General features: G+C 45.4%; 1 protein-coding gene across 2 annotated transcripts in view; it reads left to right on the plus strand.

Annotated features, from left to right (window-relative positions):
- Positions 1-2,205: 2,205 nt before the first annotated feature.
- Positions 2,206-13,646, plus strand: part of CHRNB4 (cholinergic receptor nicotinic beta 4 subunit) — a 31,816-nt gene continuing 20,375 nt past the window's right edge. The window contains exon 1 of one of the 2 annotated variants that reach the window (XM_055277562.1): positions 2,206-2,313. In XM_055277562.1, the coding sequence (XP_055133537.1) occupies positions 2,236-2,313 (78 nt within the window). In that variant the 5' untranslated portion in view covers positions 2,206-2,235. The remainder of the gene's footprint in view (positions 2,314-13,646) is intronic. The other variant, XM_055277560.1, reaches the window with a different exon arrangement.

The following is a 13,646-nucleotide window of genomic DNA, read 5'->3' on the forward strand; positions in this document are numbered from 1 at the left end:
CTGTAATCCCAGCACTTTGGGAGGCCAAGGTGGGCAGATCATGAGGGCAGGAGATCAAGACCATCCTGGCTAACACGGTAAAACCCTGTCTCTACTGAAAATACAAAAAATTGCCGGGTGTGGTGGTGAGTGCCTATAGTCGCAGCAACTCGAGAGGCTGAGGCAGGAGAATGGCGTGAACCTGGGAGGCGGAGCTTGCAGTGAGCCGAGATCGCGCCACTGCACTTCAGCCTGGGCAACAGAGCGAGACTCTGTCTCATAAATAAATAAATAAATAAATACATAAATAAATAAATCATGATGCCTCTAGCATTATGGGAACAGGCATGAGACATCCCAAGCCAGCTCAAAGGAGTTAACTTTCTTCAAAACTTATATAGAGTAAATTCACTTTCTATGCTACCAATCTTCATTCACTCATCCGTACAACACATATTTACTGGATATTTACTACTCTTCCTATTAGGTGTTGCACAGCTGGTGGAGGAGGTTGCCATTTGCAGTAAAGGAAACGTTGGATAAGGAACAGGTTTGAGGCTAGCCGCAGTGGCTCATGCCTGTAATCCCAGCACTTTGGGAGGCCAAGGTGGGCAGATCACTTCAAGTCAGGACTTTGAGACCAGCCTGGCCAACATGGTCTCCACTAAAAATACAAAAATTAGCCAGCCGTGGGGGCGTGTGCCTGTAATCCCAGCTACTCAGGAGGCTGAGGCGGGAGAATCACTTGAACCTGGGAGGTGGAGGTTGTAGTGAGCCAAGGTCGTACCACTGCACTCCAGCCTGGGTGACAGAAACTGTCTCAAAAAAAAGAAAAACAATTGGAGGGAAGATTGTGAGTTTCATTCTAGAGAAGCTGAGTTTAAGGGCCTATGAGAGAGACATGCCTGGAACTTAGGGCAGATGCCTGGTCTCCAATGTACAGAAGATATTGTAAGCTATGCATGCAGGTATGCTAGGGAGAGAATGTAGAATAAGAGGGCCCAGGGCCTTCGATCTTTTTCCACTGCAGGATCCCCCCCAACTCTCACCACTAGAACAACGCACACCCCATAATGGAAAGTGAGAGGTATAATTAAGGGAATCAGAACAAGGGAGGTTTTTATGCCCTTCTCTGGAGTCTTATTAGTCATTCTGCTCTTCTACTTTAAGCCTTTTGACATCTTATCTTCTACAGCATTTGCCAATGAGTGCTGCAGGAATTCCCCGTATATCTGTGTGCTCTCAACGTCTCGGCTGTGAAAGGAAGGCGAGTTCATCATAAAAGTTTTTAGCAGCAAATTTTTTTTTGCTTTGTGTTACTTTATTCTACAAGTGACTTTTATTTTCTTATTTGCACAAATTTATGGGGCATGTGTGAAATTTTGTTACGTATATAATGCATAGTGATCAAGTCGGTATTTAGGCTGTCCATCTCACGAGTACAGTACATTTTTGTTTAACCCTAGTCACCCTACTATGCTATCAAGCATTGAATTTATTCCTTCTTTTTTTTTTTCTTTTTTTTTTTTTTTTTTGTTTTGTTTTGAGACAGTCTTACTCTCTTGCCCAGGCTGGAGTGCAGTGGTGCAGTCTCAGCTCACTGCAACCTCCACCTCCTGGGTTCAAGCAATTCTTCTGCCTCACCCTCCCAAGTAGCTGGGGCTACAGGTACATGCCACCATGCCCAGATGATTTTGTATTTTTAATAGAGATGGGGTTTCACCATATTGGCCAGGCTGGTCTCAAACTCCTGACCTCAAGTGATCCGGCTGCCTCGGCCTCCTAAAGTGCTGGGATTACAGGTGTGAGTTATCGCACCCAGTTTTGAATTTATTCCTTCTAACTGTATGTTGGAGCAAACAATTTGAAAGTGAAATTTTGAAAGTCTCATTTAGAGTGGCACCAAAAATTTTTAAAATACCTAAAAATAAATCTGTCAAACCTCTACACTGAACACTATAAAACATTGTGAAATTGAAGAGGAAATAAATGGAGATATATGCCATGTTTTGGATTGGGAGATACAAAATTGCCCAATATGATGATTCTTTCCCAATTTATCTCTATACTCAATGTAATTCCAATCAAAATTTTCCGCAGGCATTTTTTTTTTTTTTTTTTTTTTTAGAATTTGAAAAGTTGGTTTTAAAATGTATATGGAAATGTAGAGGACGTAGAGTAACTAAAACAATTTTTGTTTTGTTTTTGAAACAGGGTCTCGCTCTGTTGCTCAAGCTGGAGTGTGGTAGCACCATCATGGCTCACTGCAGCCTTGACCTCCCCTGGATCAAGCGATCCTCCTACCTCAGCCTCCTAAGTGGCTGGGACCAACAGGTAAGTACCACCTCATCCAGTTAATTTTTTCTATTTTATATACATATGTAATTATATGTGAGATACATATAGATATAGATAGATATGTAATGTATATATACACAAAATTAGCCAAGTGTGGTGGTGTGCAGCTGCAGTCCCAGCTGCTAGGATAGGGAGGCTGGGAGGTGGGAGGATCACTTGAGCCTGGGGAGTTGAGGCTGCGGTGAGCCATGATCACGCCACTGCACTCCAGTCTAGGTGACAGAGCAAGTCTCACTCTCAAAAAAAAAAATATGTACTGTATAATTTTGTTCATACAAAATTCTAGAAAGTGCAAACTAATCTATAGAGACAGAAAGCAGATCAGCCTGGGACAGGATTGGAGGGAGCGATGGATGACAAAGCGGCATGAGAAAACTTTGGGGGATTATGGAAATGTTTGCTGTGTGAATTTTGGCTTCATGAGTGAACACAAACAACACTAATCAAGTTGTACATTTTTAAAAGGTGCAGTTTATTGTACTCCAGTTATCCGTCCATAAAGTTGGGGTGGGGGGAACTCTTAAAACCAGGTGAAATAAATCTATACCATTTAGAAATTAGAATAGTGGCTCCATTTGGGAGGGTAGGGACCTGGAGGAAGTACAGGGGGTCTTTTGGGGTGCTGGTAATGTTCTGTGTCTTGAGCTGGATGCTGGTTACACAGGTGTGTTCAGTTTGTGAAAATTCATTTAGCTGAACATTTATTTGTGAACTATTCTATACATATATCTCAAAAGTTTTTTTAGAAAAGCTCTTTCACCAGGCCTTAGATGAGTGCTGTAGTTACAGACAGTATAGGGATGATCTGGACTCCGGAATCTGCCTGTCTGGATTTCATATTGCCTATTTTTCACAGCACATGTACAGAAGATACTCTTGATCTCCCTATTTAACAAATGAAAAACATGAGGCACAGAGAGGTTAAAGAGTTTGCCCAGGGTTACACAGCTAGGAAGCTGCAGATTGCAAGCCCAGGACACATGCTGCTATGACTCACCTCGGCAGTCTCTCCTAATCCAGGCTTTACCTGATACACTTAGCATAGTGCTCAGCAGATGGAAAAGCACTGAATGCATGTTCTTTGCTGTCATTGTTATTGTTTAAGGTGTCTCCATTGAAAATACTTCCAACAAAGGAAACAGAAGGAAATCAGGCCCCATCAGGGCAGACTTAAAAATCATCATCTTTCCTTAAGTGGAGCACCCAGCAATGTTACCTCAATTCCCGTTGAGTATTAGGCTTTCCCAGCAACGTGCCAAAACCCTGGTACAGAGCATTAGGCTTCTTCTCTCCCTCGTAAGTTCATCCAGAGCAGGGATCCTGGCTTCATCCATCCCTGAAGCACATGTGGCCTGACACAGATCTGGGTCTTTATGCTATGTGAACAAGTGAAAGGGGGAATTGGAATAGACAGGTTCTCAGGTCCCTTTTTAGCCCCTGAGGGTCTGGAGTCCTTAAAGCCATTGAGCTTCTTCTGCACAGCCTTTCATCCTGGAGCCCATTGCAGCCCATCCCTTCCATGGTGCTGGAGATGGTAAGTGCTCTGGACAGCAGATGCTGAGGTGTAGTTAAGAATGGGAGAGGGTTCAGTGGGTACCAGTAATTACTGTGAATGATAAGAGGAGGAGGTAGCTGGATTGGGAAGGGGAAGACTTCAGATTGCCATGCAGATCTAACAAAGTTTCAGCCCCCGCAACAGGAGGACTTGGAGTTTGAGTTGAGCAAAAATGGCAGGCCCTAGGACTCTCACTGTGCTCAGTAGTTGGTTTGCGGGCTGGCCAGGAAAAGTGTGGCCTCTACCTCAAAAGCTGAGGTAAAGCCTGAAGATGCTAGCCACTGGAGGCAGGCAGCTAACTGCATTCTTGCAGCTAGGAGATTTGAATATCTCTGCGGTGGTCACAGTCACAAAAGGGAAGAAAAACACCCAGCAGGTTTTCCGCTTTTGCCTGGCTGTCAGTGGACAGCTGGGGAGCCAGGTGAGGCAAGCTATGGAGAATCAAATATGGAGTAAGGAGGTCCTTCAATGAGGAGACCATAAAGATTGAGAGGAAGCAGGGCCGGCTTTTCCAAGATGAGTCCTGAAAGCCCAGATGCTTCTGATCAGCAGGAAGGAGGGAGGAGGTGATTCAGGACAAGGTAGAGTGAACCCTTTAGACTTAAAGCCAGCATTTGAAACAGCTTAATGTCCTGCCTCCCTCAGAACTTTCAGATGGAAGTACACGTCATTAGTTATGACTGATTGAGGAAGCAACAGTCAGGGTTACATTGTAAAAGGATCATGCAACTATTAAGCACCTACTGAATTCCCATCTGTTATAAAGGAGACAGGAGAAAGGAGAAGGAAGGGGTGGTGTGCTATCTGCTGAGGCTTTCATGTTCATTATCCCATTTAAACCTCAGACCAACCCTATGAGTGGGGTGACAAGTATCACCCTCTTTTTATAGATGGAAAAAGCAAGCCTCAAAAATGTGAGATAGCTTGCCCACCACAGCTGCTAAGTGGCCAAATGGATTTGAGGCCAAGTCAATCCAACCATAAGTTTTTGTAATTTCTCCCATTCCACCACCACCCCTAGTGCCGCCATCGTTTCTGAGCACTGATTGAGTGCCAAATCACTGTGAAACATGCTCTACCCACGTTACCTTGTTGAAGCATCAGGACAGCCCTTATAGATGAGGAAAAGGAGAAAGTAGCTAGTCCAGGGTCATGGAGCTCCAAAATGGCAGAACCAGAATGGGTACCCTTGTCTGTTGACCTCACTAACTTCATTACCATCTACAGATGGAAAGTTGTGGAGTCACCAGGCCGGAAGGGCTGTGGAGGAAACTCACTCCAATCTGCTGCATTTAGAGAGGATTTTCTGAGACTGAGCAAGGTATCAGGCCAGCAGCAGGCACTGAGATGCCACCAGCCCAGATGATGAGGCCTCAGATGGTGCTGGCCAGAGGGGTGGGAACCAGCTGTTCCTTGTCTCAAGCCCTTCAGGTTGAGTGGCTGCACTCCACAAGGCCTCATGTCTGAGTCAGCAATGACCCATGTCCTCAGGCCCCACTGGCAGAGCCACCAATGCTACAGGCTCTGTGGCCTCAGCTGCTGTGTGCCCCAGACACTGAGGCACACAGGTGGAAAGGGGAAGAGCAGAGAGCAGCAGGGCCTGGGAGACTATGGCCCCACGACCCAGCAGAAGCCAGATACAGGCAGGAATTACTGCTCCACCTCCTGCTGCAGCTGTGGGCAAGTTACAAGTGAAGAACCTGTGGGTTTTGCTGCTTGGTAATCATAGGTTCAAACTCCAGCTTCACCAGACTCCTTCCCTGTCAGCTTTCTCACTGGAAGATGGGGCAGTAGCTTCTTGTGAGGATAAAATGATGAAGTATCTAGCACCAAGTAGCTACCAGGTATATTGTGGATTCCTCACCACCTGTCCTAAGAGATGAGGATCCAAGACCCTGCCCTGTCCCTGCAGCCCTTTTGGGCTAGTGTGGGGCAGATGTGACCCTTTTCAAAAAAAGTTCTGCTAAGGGGCTGAAGGAAGCAGGCCTCCCTCTGGAGCTGCTAAAGAAAGGAAGGCTACCCAGGGTGGGGGCATCGTGGTTCACTTGTGTTCCCAGGGCTCAGAGAGCGCTTGCCACTTACACCCTCCTTGATGGAAGTGTCGGGATTCAGTCAGGGAAGAAGCAGAACCATGAGTTATGGGCTAAGGGATTTATTGCACAATTAGACCTTACATGATTGTGGAGGGGCTGGGAAGTAGAGGTATGGGGAGGGAGCTGGAGAGTCAGAGAAGGGGTCCGCTTCTCGGTCAATCTGAGAAGCTGAAACATGTCCAGCTTCTGGTGGGACCACCAAGGGCAAGGCCCTGAAGCGGTCTCTGGGCAGCTGTGCCTTGCAGAGCTCCCACATCTGTGGGTCTGCACAAAATGCCTGTGGTGGGCTTAGGGTCAGTGCAGGTCATATGGTCAGCAGTCGGGGAGAAGAGCTGGACTCAGGGCAGAGTGAGGACAAGCTGGCATTTGCCAGCACCACTACATCTGTCACTACTGAAACCGAGGGGTGAATTTGATCAGGTCTGCCTGCCACCCTGCTTGCTTTTGGCTGCTTGCTTTTTGTTTTGTTTTTGTTTTTTCCATGAACCCTGAGGCCTTAGTCTGCTGAAGGCTGAAACTCAACCTTCACTGGCTGCTTTATAGATCACTGGCTGCTTTATAGATCACTGGCTGCCTTATAGATCAGAGTCATAGGTTGCCATGGTCATGGTTGCTTCAGCTGTTTTTCAGGAACTTGGGCCAGCTCCTGTCCAGTTCAAACTGGTTGAGACCATTGACCCTTCAACTGGACCTGTGCCAATGCCCGAGAAAAGGTCCATTTTGATGTCAGAGGGTCAAATACTCCACCTTCAGATCATGCTAATGCCATCATTTTCTGCACTTACGTCCTATGAAATGTGACAAAGCCCGACTACACTTGCATGAAACAAACCTATGACTTCATTTTTCCCCGCTGCCAATCACCTCTCCCCACATCTTAGACCATCACGCTTCCCTAGCCCATAAGCAACCCTAAGCCTTATATCTCTGCAGAGGTGGATTTGAGAGCTGTTCTTCCCCCTCCTCGTTTGGTGGCCTTGTGGCATAAATCAGGACCTGTATCACAGTGATTGACTTGCTGTACACTGGCAGAATGGACCTAGACCTGGCCAGTGACACCGCTTGCGGCCACGGCCACCTTCAGACAGCAATGGCTGCCTCTTTCCTTCTGCCTTCCAAATCACACATAAATGCCCCTTTTGGTCAACGCTTCCTCTGTAAGGCTCCTCCTCAAGGGGCACCAGCACTGATGGGGAAACCAGAGAAAGGCAGTTCAGGTTGGGGATGAAAAGCCAGGAATGTGAAGACCAACTTCTGCTTGGCTCTTACTTCCTTAATTAGAGAGGCTGGAGCCCAGGGCATTAGCTACAGGTCTCAGGACAAACCCTGGGCCCGGAAAACAGAGCTGGATGAATCCTTGGACACCATGAGATCTACCATCTCACTCCACAGATGGGGAAGTTGGGCTCTGACTCCTGCTGTCATTTGCGGCAGGTCCCAGGCTGCTAACTCCATCCTCTCTGGCCAGCACCACTGCAGCCTGGGCCTCAGCTGGTGGAGCCAACTAGGCTCACCCACTGCCAAGGCAGCTGTAAGAAGGGCATGCGACAGTCATGGGCAGAACCCCGGGCCAGGATGTCAGTCTCTCTGGCCTGTGGACAATTGCTCAGCCTGCAGCTGGGGCCCGGCTAGGCCAGACAAGGGGCCGGATGCACAGCAGGGAGGGTGCCTGCCCATGTCCACAGCCATCCTCCTCCTGGGCACGCTCACAAAAAGGCACTCCTTTAAACAAAATGTATTAAATATTTCAAACATACATAAATCTATAGGAACCCACATAACAAACACCTGGGAACCATTATCCGCAGTTGTTAGAACATACTCATATGTAGTCATATTTGCTTCAGACCTTCTTTTCTCATTTTATGAACTAAAGCAAATTTATTTATGAAATAAAACCCCCAGAACCTCCCCCCATGCTTATTTTTCTTCCCATCCCCAGAGGTAACCACTTCTCTGAATTTAGAGTTTATCACTCGTGTGCAATTTTATTCTTCTGCTACTTACATGGGTATCTTTAAACATGTTTTTAAATGTTAGCTAATGTGTATATGTCCACGTATGTTATATGTGATTTGTACATATTCAAAACTTTTTTGCTTAACATTTTTTAAAGATTTATTTTTGTTAATACATGTGACTTTAGATCAAGGGTCAGCAAACTTTTTGTGTAAAAAGCCATATAGTTAGATATTTTAGGCTTTGCAGGCAACATATGGTCTCCGTTGCAGTCTTTGCTTTGCGTTGTTTTATTTTGATTTGTTTTTTATGGTGCTTTAATGTTACAAAAACCATTCTCCTTAGCTCCAGATCTGGCAGATGGGCGGTAGTTTGCTGGCCCCGGCTCCAGATCATATTGTATTATGTGAGTATCCCACAGTTCATTCCTCCATGTTCTCGTTGATGGACATCTAAGTGGTCTCCAATTTTCACTATACAAGGGTGACTATGAACATTATCATATAAATGAGTGTCTCTGGGGTGCACACTGAGAAATGGAAGGGCTAGGCATTGGACGGAAGCATCTTTGACTTTACAATACATTATCAATTTCTCTCCAAACTGGCAGCCCCAGTTTACATCCCCAGCAGCAGTTGGCGAGTGCTCCTGCTGTTCCACATCCTTACTAGCACTTGCTGTTATAGGGCTTTCAAAATAATATGAACTGCCAGGAGCGGTGGCTCACGCTTGTAATCCCAGCACTTTGGGAAGCCAAGGCAGGAGGACTGCTTGAGCCCACGAGTTTGAGACCAGCCTGGGCAACATAGTGGGACCTGGTCTCTACAAAAAAATCCCAAAAATTAGCCAGGTGTCGTGGCATGGTTGTGGTCTCAGCTACTTGGGAGGCTGAGGTGGGAGGATCACTTGAGCCTAGGAGGTTGATGCTGCAGTGAGCAGTGATTGTGCCACTGTATTCCAACCTGGGCAACAGAGTGAGACCCTGTCTCAAAATAACAGTAAGATATCCTCTTTTTTTTTGTTGTTTTTGTTTTTGAGACGGAGTCTCACTCTGTCACCCAGGCTGGAGTGCAGTGGCGCCGATCTCGGCTCACTGCAACTTCCACCTCCCGAGTTCGAGCAATTCTGTGCCTCCACCTCCTGAGTAGCTGGGATTACAGGCATCTGCCACCACACCCGGCTAATTTTTGTGTTTTTAGTAGATACAGGGTTTCACCATGTTGGCCAGGCTGGTCTCGAACTCTTGACCTTGTGATCCATCAGCCTTGGCCTCCCAAAGTGCTGGGATTACAGGCATGAGCCACCGTGCCCAGCCAACAATAAGAATATATTCTTATGTAGCAGAAGGAACAGATTCACCCCCATGCCTTTTCTTTTTCTTTTTCTTTCTTTTTTTTTTTTTTTTTTTTTTTTTTTTTTTTTTTGAGACGAGTCTTGCTCTGTTGCCCAGGCTGGAGTGCAGTGGTGTGATCTCGGCTCACTGCAAGCTCCGTCTCTCAGGTTCACACCATTCTCCTGCCTCAGCCTCCCGAGTAGCTGGGACTACAGGTGCCTGCCACCACGCCCTGCTAATTTTTTGTATTTTTAGTAGAGACAGGGTTTCACCGCATTAGCCAGGGTGGTCTCAATCTCCTGACCTCATGATCCGCCTGCCTAGGCCTTCCAAAGTGCTGGGATTACAGGCATGAGCCACCACACCTGGCCCCACCACCCCCACGCCCTTTTATAAAGCACTAATCTCATCCATGAGGGCTCGCCCTTATGACTTAATCACTTCTTAAAGGCCCTGCCTCTTCATACTATCATCTTGGCAATTAATTTGAATTTTGGGAGACACATTCAGACCATAGCAATACTGTTCATGAAAGGCCTTATGTATATTTTGCTAGATATATTCTAAGGTTTTTGTTGCCATCGTGAATAGAATCTGTTTTTTGTTTTGTTTTGTTTTGTTTTTGTTGTTTTTTTTTTTTTTTTTTTTTGAGACGGAGTCTCTCTCTCGCTCTGTTGCCCAGGCTGGAGTGCAGTGGTGTGATCTCGGCTCAGTGCAAGCTCCACCTCCTGGATTCATGCCATTCTCCTGCTTCAGCCTCCAAAGTAGCTGGGACTACAGGTGCCTGCCACCACGCCTGGCTAATTTTTTTTTTTTTTTGTATTTTTAGTAGAGACAGGGTTTCATCATGTTAGCCAGGATGGTCTTGATCTCCTGACCTCGTGATCTGCCCGCCTTGGCCTCCCAAAGTGCTGAGATTACAGGTGTGAGCCACCACACCTGGCCAAATCTCTTTCTAATACATTTTCTAACCTGTTATGGATGTGTAGGAATGCTAGTATCTCATTATCATTTCTGTGTCCATTCCCCTCACTCCTATCCATGGTAAACCTCTTCCTATGTTTGCAGGTCATTCAAGTTTTCTTTTCTATGAATTACATGTTCATATTGTTTGCCCACTTTTCTTTTGGTTGGTTGAGTTTTTAAAATATTAATGTTTATATATATATATATATATATATAATGTTTATAATTCCTTAAATATTCTAGATACGTATCCTTTGATTATATGAATTGCAAATATCTTCTAATCTACGGTTTCTCTTTAAACTTCGTTTGTGGTATGTTTGGTTGAATAGAAGTTTAAATACTATAGTGAAGTCAAATCTATTACCATTTTTCTTTTGAGCCTATGCTTTTAGTATTTTTTTTCTCCTGAGACAGTCCCACTTTGTTGCCCAGGCAGGAGTGCAGTGGCTCAATCACAACTCACTGCAGCCTCAAACTCCTGGGCTCCAGTGATCCTCCCGCCTCAGCCTCCTAAGTAGCCAGGACTACAGGCACACACCAGCACACCCAACTAATTTTTTATATAGAGAGAGGAGATGGGGTCTTGTTATGTCGCCCAGTCTGGGCTGGAACTCCTGGGCTCAAGCAGTCCTCCTGCTTCAGCCTCCCAAAATGCTGGTATTACAGGTATGAACCACCACACCCAGCCACTTTTAGTATTTTGTTTAGGAAATTACTTTCTACTTGTTATGGATTGAATATCTGTGTCCCCTCTAAATTTATATGTTGAATTCCTGGCTTCCAATATAATGGTGTTAAGAGGTGAGGACTTTGGAAAGTAATTAGGTCAGGAGGGTGGAGCTCTCATGATGGGATCAGCACCTTCATAAGAAGAGATGCAGGAGAGTTGCCTCCTGTCTTTCTTGTTCTCTGCCATGTGAGGATACAAGAAGATGGCCCTCTGTGAACCAGGAGGTGGGCCCTCACCAAGAGCCGACCATGCTGGCACCCTGATCTTGGACATGTAGCCTCCAGAACTGGGAGAAATCAATGTTTGTTGTTTAAGCCACCCAGTCTATGGCATTTTGTTAGAGCAGCCCACACTAAGACACTACCCCACTCATAATGATATCCTCCTATATTTGCTTCGAAATGCTTTCAAAGTTTTGCTTTTCAAACTAGATCTTTAATGAACCTGGATTTTATTTTTGGTATGGTGTGAACTAGGGATCTAGTTGTATTTACTTTCCACATGGATAATCAATTGTGCCAACATCATTTTTAGAATACTCCATCCTTTCCCCAATGATCTACAAGGCAACTTCTATCTTATTTCAAGTTTCCATGTGTCATGGATCTTTTGCTGGGCTCCTGTTCTCTTCCAGTGGTCAATTTGTACATCCCCCTCGACAATATTTAACTGTCCTGATTCCTATGACATTATCGTATGTACACAAATCTTAAACCTTCCATCACCCACTGACCTCTATGTCATTCTTTTTTTTTTTTTTTTTTTTTTTTTGAAACAGTCTCGCTCTGTCGCCCAGGCTGGAGTGCAGTGGCGCGATCTTGGTTCACTGCGATCTCTGCCTCCCAGGTTCAGGTGATTCTCCTGCCTCAACCTCCCAGGTAGCTGGGACTACAGGTGTGCGCCACCAAACCCAGCTAATTTTTTTGTATTTTTAGTAGAGAAAGGATTTCACCATGTTGGCCAGGATGGTCTCAATCTCTTGACCTTGTTATCCGCCCGCCCTGGCCTCTCAAAGTGCTGGGATCACAAGCGTGAGCCACCGCGCCTGGCCTATGTCATTCTTATTCTTTAAAAATGTATTCATTTGGGTTCTGCTTGAAGGAGAGCCTGAGTCAAGGATTTGGGTGCAAGCTTTTTTTTTTTAGAAGATGATTCCAGGAAGCAAGGTAAGAGGGTGAGAAGTGAGATAGGAAAGGGAAGAAAGTCAATAGATGATACATTAATGAGCAGGTTGCCACAAAAGGTAACTGGGGCTCAATCTCACTGGGCCCTTCAGTTATTCCAGCTGAGGGGTGGTGAAGCTGTGGTATTTATCCACCAACTCCCTTTCTTCATGGCTGTTTTAAAATGCACTCAAGATTTTCATTAGGTATGGCAAGACACACAGATGTGGAAATGACTGTCCTGAAAGAGTTCTTTATACTCAGAGGTCCCTAGAAACAAGAGACATGGCATGCCAGGCAGGGATACATGGGGAGGCACCAGGGTTGGTCAATAAGTAAAGGGAACTGGGGGGAAACATGGGCAAGAGCTTTATTTGTGTCATCCAGGAGAAGGGCAAGGCAAGCCAGGGTAAGCAGGCACAGGATTAGCTATTAAGAGTTTAAATAATTTCACTTGGCTCCGGAGCATAGGGCCGTCCCTGGTTGTCTGGTTCATGGCCCTGGGATGATGAGGGCAGATGGACAATGACCCAGTATAACAGTCTGATGAAGGAGGTGGTTGGGGGTATGGGCTTTGGATTGGCTGGTTTGCATATGGAAAGGTGCATTTGCAGGTGAGTCCCTTACTGTCTCGGGGAATTGGCTAGCCCTGGGAGGAGCAGTCTCTCCAGGATCAGCAAGGCCTCAGCTGTCAAAACATCAGGAAATTCAGGAAATGAAAAGGCATGATGAATACACTAAGGGTGCTCTTAAAAGCATCAGCTCCCTGGCATGTGTGTGGTTGGCAATGCCAAGGGGTATGGCGAGGGCACCAGCAGTGTCTGCACACTGTTCTTGGCCCCTCAATTACTACATGAATTTTAGAATCAGCCTGTCAAGTTCCACAAAAAAATCTATTGGTATTTGGGAATTGCTTGAATTTATAGATTAATTTGGTGAGAAGTAATATGTTTATAGCATTGAGTCCTCCCATTCATAATATATATGGTCTGTATTTCAATTTAGTCAGTTCTTCCTAAGTAATTTTTGTATTTGTCTTAGGCCTTTTGTAGTGCTATAACAAAATACCAGAGACTGGGTAATTTACAAACAACAGAAGTTTATTTTCTCAGTTCTGGAGGTTGGGAAGTCCAAGATCAAGGCACCAGCAGGTACAGTGTCAGTGAGGGCCTGGTCTCTGCTTCCAAGACGATGCCTTGAATGCTGGCTCCTCTGGAGGGGACAAATGCTATGTTCTCATGCAGCAGAAGGAACAGATAAACCCCCACACACAAGCTCTTTTAATAAGACACTAATCTCATCTATGAGGACTTGCCATTATGACTTAATCACTCCTTAAAGGCCCTACCTCTTAATATTATCATCTTGGCAATTAAGTTTTAACAAATCTGTTTTGGGAGACAGATTCAGACCATAGCAATACTCTTCATGAAAGACCTTACGTATATTTTGCTAGATATATTCTAAGGTCTAAGGTTTTTGTTACTATTGTGAATAGAATCTTTTT

Source organism: Symphalangus syndactylus, chromosome 5 (genome assembly GCF_028878055.3).
Source record: "Symphalangus syndactylus isolate Jambi chromosome 5, NHGRI_mSymSyn1-v2.1_pri, whole genome shotgun sequence".
NCBI lineage: Eukaryota > Metazoa > Chordata > Mammalia > Primates > Hylobatidae > Symphalangus > Symphalangus syndactylus.